Below are 19,083 nucleotides of genomic sequence, written 5' to 3' on the forward strand. Positions count from 1 at the left end.
CAAGATCACTTGTGAGAAAAGATACAATAAGTTAATTAGTAAATTAATCATGTCTGAACATGAGACATTGAGCTTGGTAAACATCTGAACAGGGAATTTCCTTTCAACTGTTACTGCTTATATAATAATATATATTAAACACTAAATCAGTTTTAGAGTTTGGTTCAGATATTGCTACTAATTAGTTTTGGCTGATATTGAAGTATTTTGTATGCTCCATTTATAAAAGCACTGTTTGCCCATCTGTTCATAGGTTGAAAGTGATTAAAGGATACTTATTTTGGCTGTTGTAAAAGCCAAATACTTTTTAAGCTGCAAATATGCGACAAAACCAGTTCAGGTTGCCAAGTTCAGAGATGTATTAAAAGAGATTTGTGATGCCTTCCTCGCACCATTCCTCTTCCAACCTGCATTATCGAAAAGTAAATATCACCACTTTCCTGATTAGACAAGCATGCCTGTTTTGTCCAAATGCTTTGCAATTTAGTTATAATTTACACAATTTACTCTGATTTGGATGCTTTGCTACCAAGCTGTGTTGAGGGCTTTCGTTTCCTGTGCGTGCAGCCTTGAAGTAGAAACACGTGATGCTCTCATGCTTTGAATGCCGGATTTGAAAGCAACTTGGGTAACAAATGAAACAAGTTTGTGGCCAAATTTAATCCCTTATAGGAGGTCTGCTCAGTTTGAAAACAATGTATTAAATTCAGCATGGGGGGAACCTAGATTTTAAGAGGGAAGTAATACATTTTAAGGAAATTCGTACTTTTGTTTCAATATTATTTTAGTACTTATTTGCAAATCTTCTCAAGGGTTTAGGACTTCATCCTAGCAAAATCTTTTCACTTCAAAAATCAGAGCGGGATTCCTGAGACTTTTTAAAATAAGATGCAATCCTCCTGAAGTGGAAGATAATACACTAAAATTCAGGTAAAATTTTTAAATAGTGTAAATATCTGAATGAGACGTGTTTTATTCTGTCCTTTCTACAGCCCTTTTGTATCCGGATCATTCCTCACAATGCCACCCTGCCCTTACCCCAAAAAACCAAGGGCCATCCTATTTTTGGCTGCTCCCAGTTCCACAGCAACCTCTTTAACTAGATCCTATTAAAGGGTGGAAGCTGACATTCTATTTAAAGCCTCTAAGAGAACTTGCCTTAAATAGTTTACTACCTAACGTGCTCTAACTAGTACCTACCCAGAAATGCAAATGATATAACAGGCTGGGAGGATTTCGTCTCCCTGCCCACACACCTGATTTTCCTCTGAAGAAATTCTCCCAGCCCGCTATGTCACGTCTACGGAAAGACGGGTTTTGTTATTGCTATTGCTGCTGCTGCTACTGCTGCTAGGCTTCAATTTTCCACTAGTTCTTCCTCAAAACGACGTCGAGATTTTTAAATTCCAAATTCAGTTCAAAAAACACAATTATTCTTTCCCTCACATATAAACATTTTGGAGGAGCACAATCTATTATGACTTAAACTAAAATGATCATTTCACATAATAGAAAAGCAAAAGCAAAAAGACAATGCTGTTTTTGTTCAAATTTGATTGATTTTGACTTTATGGTCAAGGTAATTTTTGATGCACTTTCAGGGAATTCTCTTTAATACAAACATTTAAAACTCCTTTTTATTGTATCTACATGTTTTATCTGTAGTACACTGAAAAAAATTACCCTTGAAGGTGCCTGAAATGACTAGGGTGTTTATGCCAAAAGAGTAATGGGAGCTGATTTTTCTGTGGCACAGTGACCAGAGTTGCCAATTTTTCATGAGCTTATCAATGGAAGGGGGAATATAATGAGTTGAATATACAGTAATTTCCTCCTAATACAGTAATTTATTCCTCTTGAGGTAGCCCTTTGCTCCCAACCCAAACTTTAGTCAATCACAGATAAGAGCCGGCTCTACCCACTGCCATCTGTCTCTCTCATCTCTGCTCAAAAAGGGCAGACAATGAAGACTGGTGCCTCTTCACAGATTTCTTGTCCCTAGAATAGGGATTTAGATAATGAAATAAATTCTCACAACAATTAAGACAATTCTAAAAAGAAATATCTGACATTATACTCAATATTTTATTCCCAACCACATATAGGTTTTACGGACTATCATTTCCGGGTATCAGGGAGATCTTCTAGCAGGCACACACAGAGTGATGCTCAGACAACAGTAGGTCAAAATATATCAGAAAAATAGGGAATGAGGCCAGTCTTCAGAGAAACCTGCAGTAGATAGAGATGGGATTTTGTGGCCTCTTCTCCCCTTGCTTCTGCCTCCCTACTCTCCCTTTTTATGAGTTCCTCCATGAAAAAGTAATGGAAAATCTGATTTTCCCTGCTTGAGATGTTCATTTATCCTCATTTTACTTATGGGCAGAATTACTGTGGTTACAGAGGAGAACTTCATGTGTATTCTTCCTCCCATTATTCTGCCTGCTGCTCCTCAGACATTTTCCCTCAGATTCTAAGCAAGAATCACACCTACACAGGGTCTTCCTCTTGAACGAGGCCCAGCCATTCTTTTTCTCAGTTATTGATTTCACAAAGTCAGATTTTTCCTTACTCGCTGCTGCATCCTTCAGCAGACACTGGTGCGATCACATCCAACCCATGCATATGAGTGAGGAAGTAGATTCAAGACTTCTCTAGTATCCCAGCCATCTCGATGTCAGAGAAGAAAGCAGAAATCCCTAATTCGGCCTGTAGCCTAAGCTAATATGTTCTAGTTCAGTTTTACTGGAGAGCCCAGGTATCAATACCTGGTTACTTTGTGTCCTCTTCGGCCCCCCTAACAGTAGAGTGTTTTTTCCATCCAACCAGGCAAGATTGGGAAACCAGATACTGCTGACATGCTGGTCTTTGATGACTCTCACCAATGCTGGACTCTGGACATGTTCAGAGCTCTAGGCTACCAATGGTAGATCACCCAACCCTGCTTCTTCTTGGATGTACAACTCTCTTGAACAGAACTCTTATACGAAAGCATAAGTAGGAGAATGAAAACTCTGTAATTAACAACTAAGAAGAATTACAAAATTCTTGACAATAGTTATAATCAAGGGAGTAATAGTTCCTGAAGATGCAGAGTAAACAGACATTCAAAAAAGTTGTAAGCCAGGAAATCTAGAGAAAATGAAGAATCAGGACACAAGACACACCAAGCACCATAAGATGATTTCAGAGAAAAGAAATGATAATTGAAGAAATTATTTGACCTAGACTTAACTACCTTTATTCTCCTCTCATACCAGTGAAAACAATCCTGAGGAAGGCAGGCCTGGAAGACTGAAGGTGTGGCTAAATAGTAACACTTGACTTGGAAGTAAGTGTTTGAGTTTAGATATGGTAGCATTTCCAAGGAGATGCAGTTCTCTGCTACTTCCCCAGATTTTTTCCAAGATTTCTTCCAATCACAAGATTATGGCACTAGGGTACCATGAAGGTGATTTACCATAGGTCACTCTATTGTTTAGATAACCCTGTCAGAAAGCAACTAAGCCATCCTAGGAATTGACAGAGCCAGGCCCATGGAGTGGATACTGGACATAGTCAAATATATCCTTTAATTGCTACTCAAAGTGTGGTCCGAGGACCAGGAGCATAAGCATCACCTAGGGTTTATTGGAAATGCAATATCTCAGGCTGTATTGATTCTGCTTTGCTGAAGAAGAATGACCATCAGAATAAAAAGGGTAGAACAAATACTGATAGGAGAGAATTGAAATTCAAACCAAGGTAAGATCTCATAAAAAACGTTGAAGATGAAATTTGTCTAAATTTTCTGGGCTCAGGCAAAAAATTTTCCAGATTCTTCTGTTGATCTGCTATCTTTGAGAAACTGGAGAACAAATGTGATGTGAGAATTCTGGAGAATAGCAAATGCCTTCATTTTCAAAAAAGCAAAGAATATAAATATTGCAAAGTATGGGCCAGTAAGTTTAATGTCAGATTCTATCAGTTAGCAATCAGATGGTATGTGAGGAATTAAAGAAAGTAGCAGTGGTGCCAAGAGCCATAATGTGTACAAAAAGAATGCCATGCCTTCCTGAATTCATTTCCTCTATTTTAATTTAATTTTTTATTATTATTGTTTTGTTTTACCAGATTATCATACCAATAAATGATTTATGATATTTCTGAACTTCAGGAAGGTAATTTTCAAGGTTCTCATAAAATCTCTGTAAACAAGGTAGAGAAATATAGGCTGGGTGGTCTTGGGTGATTAGGTGGATAGTGTCATTACTAGCTGAGATGAGGAATACAGGAGAGAAGACTTGGGAGGGGAATACACAATTACTTCAGTTTTGAGAGATGAATATGGAATACTCCAACGAAGATACCCAGGAAGCAGCAGAAAATTTGAGATAGAAGCTATAAATGACTGGAAAGGGAAGAAAATTCATTAGAAGGCAGAGAAAAGACCCAACACTTAATTCATGCATTGAACAAACATTTATTCATTCATTCACTCATTCATTCATTCACTCAGTGTAAGACGCTTTTCTACCACTGAGGATACACTTGTAAATAAAACATAGCAAATTCCCTGTCCTCATTGCACTTATAGTCTCACAGGAGAGACAGTAATCACAGTAAACAAGTTAATTACAGAATTTTCTAAAGCAATGTGTGTTATGGCAAAAAAAAAAAAAAAAGAGGCAGGCAGTTGGGGAGTGTTAACAGAGGTGGAAGATGCAATTTTAAAGAGTGTCATGGTAGGTGTGGGATTATTGAAAAGGAAACATGTGACCTAATTATCTGAGGTAAATGTGACAAGGAGCTAAATCCAATGTTGAAGTGAGATAGCTTTACTTGTAAAGCTCTGCAATTGGTTAATATATATGATTGTACAAATAATTCATCTCAGACCCATGAGGATGGTTAGGTACCTTTCCTCCATCATTGCAGTTACCATACTCCTTTATAATTATCTCTGGATCTATCTCCCCTCTATGCTCTGAGTTCCCTGAGAGCAACTACCTTTCTTTATATGCTTGACAATATATAATAGATGAAGGGAAGAAAAAAGGGGCAGAGAAAGAAAAGAAAGGAGGGACAAAGAAGAACAGAATGGGGACACAAGAATATCTGAGAAGGTCTCAGGATTTGCTTGTTAGCACTTCAGTCATAGGACCACTCCACAATTTGTCTGAGGCTGGTCATGTGATCCAACCTGGAAGGTCAGCCAGAATATTTTTCTGGATTTGTGTGTGTGTGTATGTGGGTGTGTGTGTAATAAGGGACCTTTCCTTTTGGTAAGAGCAAGAAGTAAGTCAATTAGAAATAGCTGGAAGCCAGTCATTTTCCTTACCACATGGAGAAAAAAGTCTGTAGTAAGAGGTATTAAAACCAAGCAGGGGCAAGCAGAGATTAAAAAATGAACGAAAGGAGAGCACATCCTGAAGACATTACCTGAGTCTGTCAAATCACTTGAGCGTGAGATGTTAAACAGATACAAAGCACACATGTCCACCATACTCTACACCCTTGCAATCTCTACTTGCTCCATGTGAGCAAACAGGTATAAGTACTGTTTTACTTAAGCTAATTTGAATTACCATTCTAATGAAGATGCTGTAAACCATTATATATAAAATTAGTTGAAATAAGCTGAGGAGCGTAATCTAAAAAGAGAAAAGTGGTAGCTAGAGTGGCTTCAAGAAAACAGAATCAGGATCCATGCGTACCAGCTCAAGGGAGATGGGTGTTGAGCTTCAAACAGAGAATTGTCGGAAAATCAGCAGTTCTTAGAATTAAATGAGATGCCACTAGAAAAGACTCATCATGAATTCCTGGAGTTTTTGAGTAGAGGCTATGTGGTACCCTATCACAGAGGAGATTCACCCTTTGGATAGAGGGTTTCAGTAAAAGATCTCTAAGGTTCCTTAAACTCTGAGAGTCTGTAATTCTCCAAAGGCAGAACACACAAGTGGATGTATCACTAGGGAAATATCAGCCACCAAAAATTTATTATCAAAAATGCTTAAGCTAGACCCTGACCCAGAAAACCTGTTCACAGAAGATATCTAACAATAAACAAGCTAACGTTCCATTAATAGGTAAAAACATTTCAAAAGAGACCAAAGGAAAGTTATTAAGTGGTAAATTCTAAAAATGTTTTGAGATAAAATAAGAGGACTTGATCCCTTTCAGGAAAAAATGATGAAGAACAAATATAGTAATTTTAGAGATATAAAGGAAACATTCAAGTATCTACCTAAATCTCCAGACTCTGAAATATGAATTTCATACTTAGATATGCCAGTAAATGTATTATATTCTATTATGTCAAAAAAGAGAAAATTTAGAATTGATAGTGCAATTTTGCCTTTCAGCAACATATTATATGTCACTACCAGTATGACACTAAATAGGAGGGGGGAAGTAGTTATTCCTCATCTATATATTTATATGAACTATCTGGATGCTTGGGATCCTAAATAATAAATAAGGAAAAGAGAAAGAGAAACTTAAGTGTTCTAAAATGGTACAGTTTTGAGGCCAGGCCTGTGGCACAGTGGTTAAGTTCACGCGCTCCACTTCAGCAGCCCACAGTTCACTGGTTCGGATCCTGGTTGCGGACCTAGTAATGCTCATCAAGCCATGCTGAGGCGGTGTCCCACACAGCACAACCAGAAGGACCTATAACTAGAATATACAACTATGTACTCAGGCACTTTGGGGAGAAGAAGAAAAAATAAATAAAGGTTGGCAAAAGATGTTAGCTCAGGTGCCAATCTAGGAAAAATAAAATAAAATAAAAGGGTACAGTTTACTTCATGGATGTTATATTGAAATGATAATATTTTTATCATCCAGAATTGAAACAAATTAAATACCAAAAAGGTGAAAGGCTGATGATCAACCTCTGAACTTACTACAACTATAAATTTAATATTATGACTTGACAATAGAATGTTTTTCTTCTATAAATTAAAGACCCATCAATTGTTCTATTCTATCCTTGGAAATCAGTCATTTTAAAAAACAATTATATGCTTTAGAAATTCAACAAAAGAAAAATTTATCGCTCAAGTCATACTAATCTGCAAGGGATTAACAGCTCACTGCAGAAAAACATCAAAAAAAGTAAGTGTCTTATTCATGGAATGCATTAGTTATCTGAAAGAAAAAGGAGATATTTGTAATATAGTTAGAGGCACTAAAGAAATTCAAGTGGACCTCAAGGAAGACTGTTTATATATAAAGAAAATCTTTCACAGAAAATTAAAGTACAATGTCATTGTAACAGAACAATGGATGAACAGTCAATATAGCTCCTGGCTCACAATTTTCACTTAGATATTCAGAATGAACTCTGTGTGTGCTAATGTATTATTTCCCTTTACCGAATAATACAAACTGCTTCTGATATTTTATATTAAAGATACTACATAAAAATAAGACAAAAATGGGTTAGGCAAAAAGAAGTTAATGGAGAGATTTAAAAAGATGATGCTAAGAAAGGACAAGACCCCATACTTCACTGCAAAGTATCATTCAATCTTTACCTTTATCAAATATATATACTATAATTCACGCACAAATTCCATTTTTTAAAACTAAAAATTAAGAGTTACATCTATTTGGCTTTAATTTTTTCTGGCTTAGAAATTTTACATTGGGTATTTTACTTTCAAAATCAATAAAACTCAGAAAAAATGTCCCTTTGGCAATTCTAACTGAACTGAGATTGCTTGGCTTTCTTTGACATGCTTAACATAACCTTCCTTTCTCTTAAAGAAGGTTTTAGGCTTTCTCAATCATATTTTAATCTTACAGATTTCTAACAATCTTCCAAAACTTGTGGAGTTCTAACAATTTCAAAATTTATCATTTGAATTGAAATATTTAGGAAGTAGAAACCATCCATAAATCAAAAAATTTTGTTTAATAAATGCTCATCTATGATAATTATATTCTATAAATGTTAGGCAAGGGAGTGGATGAAATGAATATTTATCATAGAATTAGGAAATCAAGGCAATAAGATTATCTCTCACTCATAAAATAAACAGATATGTATTTAAGAACTCAAAAGTAAAATCAAGTAGCCACTGTATGGAATTTGCAACCTAGTAAATTCCTCCTAAATGTGTTGGACTTGAGAATTATAGCTCTTTGTTTAATAATTTTGCTAATGAAAAGTCTTAGGTACATATGTCCAAATATTTGTACAAGCAAATGGACCTAGGCACTACTATACCATCTTTTCTTCTCCTTCTAAACTTTGAGATCTTCACAATTGAGAAAATAGGAAGATGAACAACAACAACAAAAAATAGAGATGTGAAAACTTGCCTTTTAGGCTTATGATCATTGAAGATTAGGACAGAAATAATCATGACTCTGCCTTATCCACCACTATTTATCCATATAAGGCAACAGATTCCATTCCCCACCAAGAATAGAAGTGGGTGCTCAAATTTGCAGTAATTCCAAATCAAGAGCAACAGCAGCATTTTTAGTTTGCTTCACTTCCCATCCCCACCTTTTAACAGCCAAGTGACTGCCTCCTTAAAAAATACGACTGAGTGGGTGCATAAAACAGTCCTATTTGCCAACTGTAGAGGGTTCCCACAAAGCTTGTGAGTATGTGTAAATGATTTCCATCATCTTCTTTTCTATAACTAAGAAGAGAGGGAAAAAAACAAACTCTCTTGTATTTACTGTAGACTGGCGATGGAAATATATGTGTAACATATTTTTACCTTGAAATGCAATTACTTTAGAAATTGGCCAGTACCTTACTGAAGTTGACTGATGACTGATGGAAAGTTGTAATATACTCTGCCTCGTGCAGACTCTAAGTAAACCTCTAGCTGAAAATATACGGGAAATTCCTCTCTAACAAGAAAAATCCTTTAGGCCAGACTTTAAAGAGTCTCAACATCTGGATTCTAAAGTTTCAAGGAATTTCTATGATAGAAATGGTGCAGGGTTCCAAACAAACAAGAAAATCTTAGTATTGTTTCATGTAGATGTTTTCAATGAAATGTATCTGCATATGCTATATATACAGCTTTATATTATTCACTACGTTGCTTTATTTTCACATTGTTTCACTTTTTTTTTTAATCTCTCTTTCTCCAGGATTCTATTCTAGTAACACTTTTTTATCACTAGAGCCACTCTTAGATTTGCTAATTCATTAAATTTCAGTCTAATTCTCTTAAGCAATCATTAGAAAGGCTGTAACATTTATGATACAAGTGGCAAAAGTAGGACGATTGAGTACGAATTCTGTCAATTGAGGGTTTGATTCTAGAATAGTTCTGTTTTGGTTTTTTTTCACTTCTGCGAAGTCACCTTGAAGTCACTTAATCTTTTTGAATCTCAGTTTTCTCAACTAGAAATAAAAGGACTGAATCAAATGATCTCTAAACTTCCCTTTAGTCATCATTCTCTAAAATATTTAAGATATCACTGCAGAAATTAGCTAGAGATCCCTGAAAAACTTTGCCACAGTTCTCTATGCCAGCAACAGATGGAAGACTGTATAGGAAAATGTTTAGAATTCAGATCAGCTGGCTGGCTCCAGGAAAATAACTATAATAAACACTCATCTTTCAGACTGTACAATTTTTATCGTTGAAAGGGCTAGACTAAATTTTAATATACTAACACCTATAAGGGAAAAGACTTTCCAATCAAACCAACCAGGTGAAGAATATTTTCAGGAAAAAGACTTACACAAGAAGATAAGTTGCTGTTAACAGCATCAAATACTTTGGAAAATAATTTACATGTGACTTACGATTTTTTTTCCGTTAAAGCAAGTCTTTCCGTGGGAAGGTTTTTTTGATAACAAATTCAATTTATTTAATAGACATGCATTACTCACATTTTCTATTTATTTTTATATCAGTTTTGGTATGCTGTCTTTTTTCAAAGGATTTGCCTACTGCATCTTAGTTGTTGAATGTCGTTGAGATAAAGTTATTCATGGTTTGTTCAAATCTGCTACATTATTCTTTATACTTTGTACTAATTTTCCTATCAATTACTAAAAGCATGTAAAAAATTTCCAGCAATAATTATGAAATTGTCCATTTTATTCTTTAATCCTGTCAACTTTTGTTTTATTTGCCTTGAAGCTCTCTTGCTAAAGCATACATATTTAGGATTATCATCTAATTCTGATTAATTGGTCCTCTTACTATTATGAAGTGTCCTCTCTATCTCTGGAAATAGTCCTTGAAGTCTACTTTGACGTTAACATCGCCACTCTAGCCCTCTTCTGCTAGCCTTTTTTGTTTTTTTCTCTTTCTATCCTTTTACTTCCAATTAATGTCTCTTTATATTCATCTCTTATAGACAGCATACAGTTGGTTCTTGGTTTTTTTATCCAGCCTGACAAGCTCTTAATTTTAATTGTAATGTTTATTCTGTATATTTAATATAAATATTGGTACAGTTGGGTTTAAGTCTACTGTTTTCCTATTTGTTCTTTATTTACTCCATATGATCTCATTTTCCTGTCTTCTTTTGGGTTAACCTAATAGTTTTTGTTATTCCATTTTAGTTTTTCTATTACCTTGTAGGTTTACCTTTTTGCATTACTTAGTATTCTGGGAATCACAATATGCATTCTTACAGTATCACATACTACTTAGAATTAATACTACTACAAATAAAACGAAGGAAACTTGCAAGAGTATAACTCCACTTCTTTTGCTATTATTGCCACAGATATTCGCATCTACTTAACTTATAAGTACCATGAAAATGTTATGACTTTGCCTTAAGTGGTCAGTTTTAAAGAAATTAGAAAAAAATTTATTCTTTTATATTGATCATTATGTATTTTCTATTTTCAATGTTCTTTACTTCTTCTTGTAGATTCAAATTTCCATAAGGTGTCATTTCCATTCAGTACGAAGAGCTTCTTTCGACAGTTGTCAAATTAAGATAAGCTGGCAATAAATTCTCATTTCTTTAATTTAGCTGAAATTGTCCTTTTTAATCCTCAATGTCATGGGATAGTTTCACTGGATATAGAATTATCAGTTGATAATTCTTTTTCTTTCAGCACTCTAAATATATAATTTCATTGCCTTCTGGCCTCCACAATTTCTGATAACAAGACATCCATCATTCTTAGAATTGTAACCCTCTATACAACATGTGTTTTTCCCCTCTAGTTATTTCCAAGGTTTTTCCTTTGCCTTCAATTCTAACTTGTCAACTATGATGTGACTACCTGTGGTTTTTCTTGTATTTATCCTGCTTAGAATGTGATGATCTTCTTGGACACGTAAAGATGGTTTTTAATAAATTTGGGAAAAATTCAGCCATTATTTCTTCAATTACTTTTTCTCCCTGATTTGATTTCTCTTCTGAGACTTCAATTTACATATCATAGGCCACTTGATATTAACTTACAGGTCACTCAGCTCTGTTCATTTTTTTTCTTGATTATTGCTTTCTTTTCTTCAGATTAGTCTCTATTGATCTACAAGTTTACTGACCTTTTCTAATGCCTACTCCAATATATTGTTCAACCCATCCAATAAAATTTTTATATCAGATATTGTATTTCTCAGTTTTAGAATTTTCATTTGATTCTTTTTTATAGTTTATATTTCTGCACTGAGATCTTCTCTTATTGAGAACATCTTTTTCTTTAAGTTCTTGAACATTTATAATAGCTGCTTTAAAGCCTCCATTAATTCCAACATCTGGGATATCTTTTCTTTTGATATAAGTTGGATTTGCTGTTTCTTAACATGTCTAACATTTTATTTACTGTATAATAAACATTATACATTGTAGAGGCTATGGATTGTGTTACTGTCCTTGAAGGAATGTTGATTTTTTTAAATTCTAAGTTGCAGCTAAATTACTGGTTTATCATCTTGAACTGGCCGAGGCTTGGTTTTATGCTTTTGTTAAGGGGAATCAGTTTATTTTGTCCTTAGTACTAAGGTGAATCCCTTAGTCCTGGGACATAGTCTCCATTCTTTGGGTGTTACCCTTCTAAGATTTCCATGGAAAGACTGAGGTGTTTACTAAGTCCCTGTCACTTAGCAGGACTTAAGCCCAAATTTCTGTCTCCCTCCATGGTGAACAGCAACTGAAAACTCTGCCTAGGCTCTAAGTTCCATAAATCTTGTTCACTCTGTCCTTAGCACCTGAAAGACAAGTGCTTAATGTTTGTCATTAAATGAATCAAGTAGGAGAGACTGGAAGAAAATTTTCTCAGTAGGACAAGATAAAAATCTATTCTCCTTTTTCTCTAGAAATTGTTCATTTATTCAACTATATTTTCTGAGTATCTATTACATTCCAGGGATTATGCCAGGAGCTATAAACAGAAGTGTAAACAGAATCAACAATTCCTGCCCTCACAGAGCTTGCAATTTTAGTCAGGGAATTGTTCTGGCACAATTTAGCTTGTAGCATATGGCAATGACTCTATAATGAAAAGATCTAGGTTTGGAGGCTGGCCTGGTGGTGTAGCAGTTAAGTTCGCACACTCCGCTTTGGCAGCCTGGGGTTCATGGGTTCAGATGCAGGGCATGGACCTACACACCGCTCATCAAGCCATGCTGTGGCAGTGTCCCATACACAAAACGGAGGAAGACTGGCACAGTGTTAGCTCAGGGACAATCTTCTTCACCAAAGAAAGAAAGAAAGAAAAGACCTAGGTTTGAATCCACTCTATCACCAACCAGTGGGATGACCCTAAGTGAGATATTCAACCTAAGTTTTCTCATCAGTAAAATGATGATAATAAAAATACTTATATCATTATGTTGTTATGGGAATTAAATGAAAGTATCTGATACAAAGTCAAGTACAAAATAAGCACATGCTATTACTAAATTTATTATGAGATTAGCTCTCAGATAATATCCAATCTTGGATATCGGCCTAAGATTCACCACATAGTGCAATTCCACAATATTTGAACCTTAGAATTTTGAAATTCAGATTTTTTGTAATTTTAGGAAATTAATATAGCACATATGATGCATTATGTAACATTCAAGCAGGGTCAGGAGCAGTGTCCTATCATCAAACACATTAATAGTAATTAGCTAATATAATTAATGTTAATATGTATGCAAAACAAATGTTCATATAAAATGGGAAAGTAAAGACTATGAATAATCATAATCACTTATCACTTCAGGTCAGACTTTGACACTAAGAGTTTTGGCACCACTTTAGGGCATCAACTTTCAGTTTCTGGAGCTTTCTGAATCTTGGAATTGTGAATGAGGGATTATGGACCTTGAGAAACTGAGAGGAGGAATGAAGAAGGATGTCAGGTAAGAAAAGGTATTCTGAATAATACATTTAAATAAACCTGTATTTACTGGGGGGGTTAGATTTCCAAACCAGTTGCTTCTGTCAAACTTAAACCTCCAAAGTTTATCTTTTCACTATTTTTATCTATACGGCCTAGCACAGTGCTTTGCACCTAGTCAGTACTAAAATATTATGTGGTGAATTAATGAATGAATGTATTCCCAATGAACAGGAAAACAGTGAGAAACCTGTCCTTTTCAAAAACCTCACTGTTAACTTTTCACTATCCCTTTTTTCTATCTCACTCTCCAATCTATCTCACAAAATCAACAGTTTTTCACAAAAGTTTGTCCACAGATTTGGTACATAAAATAGCAAAGCAATCTTAAGAATCCCGCCTAGAGTCATTAAAAGGCAGGCCCTACCACAGCGAATTGTAGTGCACAGTTTCTAATAAACAAACAGCTGAAACATGCAGTATTGTTTACAGTGCTTTTCCTAGCTATTACAAAGTAAACTTCAGCCACATCTACTGAATGATCATTAATATACTCAAAAGAATATATATTTTTTCTTCTTGTTTTCATCAAATTACATGGAAACACTAAAAAGGATACATTAAAAACCTGAGCTTTCAACAACCTACACTTATTTAAACCTGAATATTTATGTCAGTAATTGCATTGATAAAACCAAAACCAAGCACATTAATTTATACTTTTCTTTTATCATATAAAAGACTGACCCGGGTTGTGGCTTTGGTTCTGGCTTGACAGGTGATTGTTCTTTTTTCAAAAGGGATTTCTAGAATAAGAGAAAGAAGAGTTGATATTAGTAGGAAAACAACTTCATCGTCTGTAAAATTTTAATTCCATTGACAACCTGCTAAATGATCAAAGGGCAAAAGAACCATTTTATTATTATAAATATTATAAACCTAAATACTGCTATAAATTTGTAAGTATACTCAAAGGAGTATGATCGCTGAACCTCCTCCAGCATCTTTTGGCACCAGAAATACAATTCCTATTAATCACTTCAGTGAGCAAACATCCATACAAATTTATTACAGATGAGAATTTATTTATTTACTTACTTATTTGTCCTCTGTCCTATAAAACAGATTTAAATTAGCTTACAAAAAATACAGTACATATGAAAAAGGAAAATGAATAAGAAAATCAGGCTAAAGGGAAAATTTGAGTGGAAAAATGTCAAGTGGGCCAGCCCGGTGGCACAGTGGTTAGGTGCACACGTTCCACTTTGGCAGCCTGGGGTCCACCAGTTCGGATCCCGGGTGTGGACATGACACCACTCATCAAGCCATGCTGTGGCAGGCATCCCACATATAAAGTAGAGGAAGATGGGCACGGACATTAGCTCAGGGCCAGTCTTCCTCAGCAAAGGGAGGAGGATTGGCAGCAGTTAGCTCGAGGCTGATCTTCATCAAAAAAAAAAAAAGAAAGAAAGAAAAATTTCAAGTATTTTCTGATATTGCTTGATGTGTGACAGAGATTTGGCTCTTAAATTCCTAGCTATCAGTGTTATGGACTGAATTGTGTTTCCCCAAAATTCACACGTTAAAGCCCTAATCCCCAATGTGACTGTATTTGGAGAGAAGGCATTTCAGGAAGTAATTAAGGTTAAACAAGGTCATAAGAGTGAGGCCCTGATCCAATAAGACTGGTGGCCTTGGAAGAAGAAGAGACACCAGGGCACGCATGCACAGAGAAAAGGCCATGTGAGCACACAGCAAGAAGCGGCCATCTATAAGCCAAAGAGAGGAGAAACCAACTCTGTTGGCACCTTGATCTTGGACTTACAGCCTCCAGAGCTGTGAGAAAACAGATTTCTATTTGTGCAAGTCACCCAGTCTGTAGTATTTTGTTATGGCGGGTCTGGAAAACTAACATAGAAAGTAACAAAGAGAACTCAGTATTTCTAACTTTCATAATGTCTATAAGAGAAGCAAACATTTTCTGTAAAAGATTGCTTCCACGAGTCCTTCAGAAGAAGCCTGGTACAATGTAGTGAGCAGCTTCAACAGCATCTCTTCAACAATTACACCAGAGTGTTTAACATGAACTTTCCTTACACAGTTCTTGAATACTGGTCAATGGTAGAAAGCATAACTTGGGAAGATAATTCTACAAGACCTCAGAATAACTGGCCCATTGCCTCTCTGGTCACTTGGCAAGATCCTAAGTTTAAATTGATACCTAGAGACATGAGCAAACCATATATCAATAACCAAGACACTCTGTCACTGACTTCTTGTAGGATCTGAAGGAGAAGACAATATCAACAATCCAAAATCTATTAACCTTTTACTCATTTACCAAGATTACCTCCAATTCTTCTTATTTGAGATTATCTCTTCAAAAGCTACTTTGTACAAAATAATTGTCATGGCAGATTACAAACTAGATATGCAATCCATCAATGTCTCTAAGTATTAGTTGAAGGAAAATGCTCATTTTAGTCTTGCTTTTTAAGTTTCAAATACGTATTTAACAATTATTTGACAACTGAAGCCAAAGAAGTTTGTTATATAAAATCCCAGGATATATAAAAGATCAACGTAAAGATGAAATGTGAAAAAAGCTGTGTTTGTACTGCAAAAATATACAGTATTAAGACAGAGTAATCCCTTTAAATATTGTAAACAAATCACAAATCTCTCCTTTAGAGTTAAACTTCATTCTGTCATACTGCTGTGTCAGATGCAGCTGTAATATATACATGTAACTTGTAACATATACAAGTTAACATATACTTGTATATGTCAATTTGTATTTCATGCCATTCATTTCTTAAGATCAAAGATTAACTTTTCTTCTACAGTTACATTAGAATGCGACAATAACCTTGAGAATTACTTATCATCTCTCAAGTATTTGCTACTTTTAGAATTCCTTGTTCACGTTTTCTTTGTCAAAGTAAACAATCATTCTCAAGGATAATACTGTAATTTTAAAAATTTATGTGCAACATGTAGGTGATAATAAAACATGAAGCAGAACCTATATGTTAAATGTGTCTCTCACAATGTTCCATGACACATATTCATGGCTACAAAAATTAATTTTTAACCCATGTATTCCATGGTTTTCCACAAAACAATGTGCTTGGCGTGGGACACACCATCCTTATATGATACTACTGTTTACATTTGCCAGTTTAATTTTTTTTTAACTGGTTCCTTCTTGCCAGACTAACTGAATTGGCATGTTGTCCATGATGAAGGATGTCAAATGTGGAGGCCGCCAAGTTAAACAGTCTCAGACAAGCATTCTTGAGGATTTTCCTTACTAAGATGTTCTCTGATTTTTTTCCAGGTACTCTCTGGCAACTTTATTGCATTCACAACCTCCCTTTGTGACTCTTTCTTCCTAGCTAACATAATTAGAACCTGGGCTTTTTTGGTTTCCTTTTTTGCATAGTCAATAGCAGTCCTTTTTTTTTTAGGAGTCCCGTTTTATTTTGCCAATGTCTTAGTTTTCTACATACTTATCTATTCAAATCTCAAGTCCACTCTGTCTTGATGTTTCAACTCCATTCTCTCTCAAAATCTTTCTTTCCTTTTTCCACAGCTGCCACCTGCTTCTTTCAACTTCTTGAAGCTCCTAGTCTCTCCATGACAAGGCATTTGGAGTGACACATTCTAAATACTTGGCTGAAGATGTACATCATTTATTAAACATTTGTGTCAAATTTTTTAACAACCTGTGTGGATTTATTCCAAACCACTCTCAGACACCTTTGCCCCATGTATTTTCTCAAATCCCAGTTAACTGGTACCAAACTTACTTCCAATAATTTATACAATATTATTACATCTTAAGTTTCATTTTAGAAGCAGCTGTCTAACCCATCAATTCTCCTCTTCATTCCAATCTTATGTGGAACTTTTTTTTTCCTTTTGACAATGCTGCTAATTTCTCTCAGTCTAATGATTAAATTCTTGCATTGATTAACCACAGATAAAATACAGAAGAAAGCCTTTCATTTTGCACCTTAATGTTAGACATATTTCTGTATTCTACTACTAGTGTGAAACTCTGGAATATGTTTGCTATAAAAAACTAACCTGTAATTGTCATATTACACTCCCAATCTATAATTGACATAGTACCTTCAAACCTGATTAAACAGTCTTTTCTAAGTAGCAAGGAATTTTCATAGTTTTAAACAGCTTTGTGACCCTACCAGAAGCATATATAAACACACCATTAAAGGTAAAATGAAAGGTTTGTTTAAAAATAGGTAACTGTGAAGACAAACTCATAATATCATATATGTATAAAATTACAAATTACACGTTAAAGCATGTGATATAAACTGAAAAGCTTTTTCTGCCAAGCTTGAACATTAACACTTGTGTTTCCCCAGCAGGTCAGTCATGTCACTAGCACCTTCTGTGAAATAGCAGTGAGCTGCATTCCTTATACTGCTACTGCTTCTTGTACAAGAAATGGTTTAAACAGAAAAATGTCAATAACTTGCACACGTGCAGAACCAGAAGGCACCAAACACATCATTCTGGGATCTTTCACAAGTCAGCATCTTTGCATTATTGAACTTTGGAGCTTCTAAGAACAAACACAAACCACAGGAGGGTTTTCAAGCCACAGAACCACCTTCTGGAACTTGTAATAGGCCTAGGAAACCCACAGTTTCTCAAAATCTACTCATGGAGACAGAGAAGCCTCCAATTTGGAAGGTGTTCTTAAGTGTAGTATTTTCTTTAAATTTCTTAAGAGAAGTGGAGGGATCCCAAAGGTAATGCTGGTCAGTCTGTAAAAGCCATAGCCTCAAAAAGCCATTCAACTGTCAGATTAGGGGACACTGAAGAAGGTGACCCAGCAAAACATAGGTTGTTCATTTACCAGTCACTAGACAGAGTTTCTTTAACCTCCAAGGGAAATCAAAGCTATAGGAATTTACTCTTTTATATGTAGGAATTTAAGCATAGCATTAGAGGCAATAAAAAGACTAAAGAGAAGGAGTGAACCAGATAGAGAAGTTTACATCCCAATATAAGTCCCTCTGAGGATTGAAACCTATTCACAAATGATATAATTGTGGTGCTGTGTTCAGGAATATGTTCATAGCAACAAATCACAGCACAAAAATAAATTCTAAAAACAAACAAAAAAAGATATACTTAATGCATGGCTGAGCTGATGGAAAAGGATAATGGAATTCCTTTCTGGTCAAAAACAACAAGAAATGTTGAGTTTACTGTTGTATGAGTTCTGAAGCCTTTCCCTTGCGGATTGCGTGGCAATTCCTGATGACCTGGAGCCTGGGTTTTAATAAGCTCTATGCCCTGCGGTTGGGAGACAAACACTGAAACCCAGAGCATGAAGGAATGTCAGAGTTGAGAAAACCCCTCATGAAACCTGAGCACTGGAAGGGCAATACCCTTAGAGTAAAACTAGGATTTAAAAACTTCCCTGAAGAGAGAAAGAAAGAGAGAAAGAGAAAGAGATACAGTGAGACTACATGTCTGTCATGACCTTGGCTCTGGATAGAGAGGGAAAAAAATTCCCCCCCCGACAGGAATTTTGATGACAAGATATCATTCACATGGATTTGGGGCCTCAATTCATACCATCTAAAATGTCCCACAAGCCCTGCTACAACAGAAAGGTCAAAACTTTGGAATAAAGTGGTCCCAGGTTTGACAGTGCTCTAACGCACCTGGTAAAAGCAAATGTCAATCATTTTTAGAAGAATTCAGGTTAAACTGAGGCTTCAATGAATTATCACAATAAAATACCAACAAAAATTAGCTCATAATCAAAAAAGTCA

The 19,083-nt window shown here is 35.4% G+C and overlaps 1 protein-coding gene across 1 annotated transcript in view; it reads right to left on the bottom strand.

Moving 5' to 3' along the window:
- The window catches only part of IQCM (IQ motif containing M), a 421,264-nt gene that overhangs the window by 210,031 nt on the left and 192,150 nt on the right, over nt 1-19,083 (bottom strand). Inside the window, exon 8 of the mRNA XM_070504871.1 lies at nt 14,012-14,070. Within this exon, the coding sequence (XP_070360972.1) occupies nt 14,012-14,070 (59 nt within the window). The remainder of the gene's footprint in view (nt 1-14,011; nt 14,071-19,083) is intronic.

The sequence above is a fragment of the Equus asinus genome, chromosome 3 (genome assembly GCF_041296235.1).
Source record: "Equus asinus isolate D_3611 breed Donkey chromosome 3, EquAss-T2T_v2, whole genome shotgun sequence".
Classification (NCBI taxonomy): domain Eukaryota; kingdom Metazoa; phylum Chordata; class Mammalia; order Perissodactyla; family Equidae; genus Equus; species Equus asinus.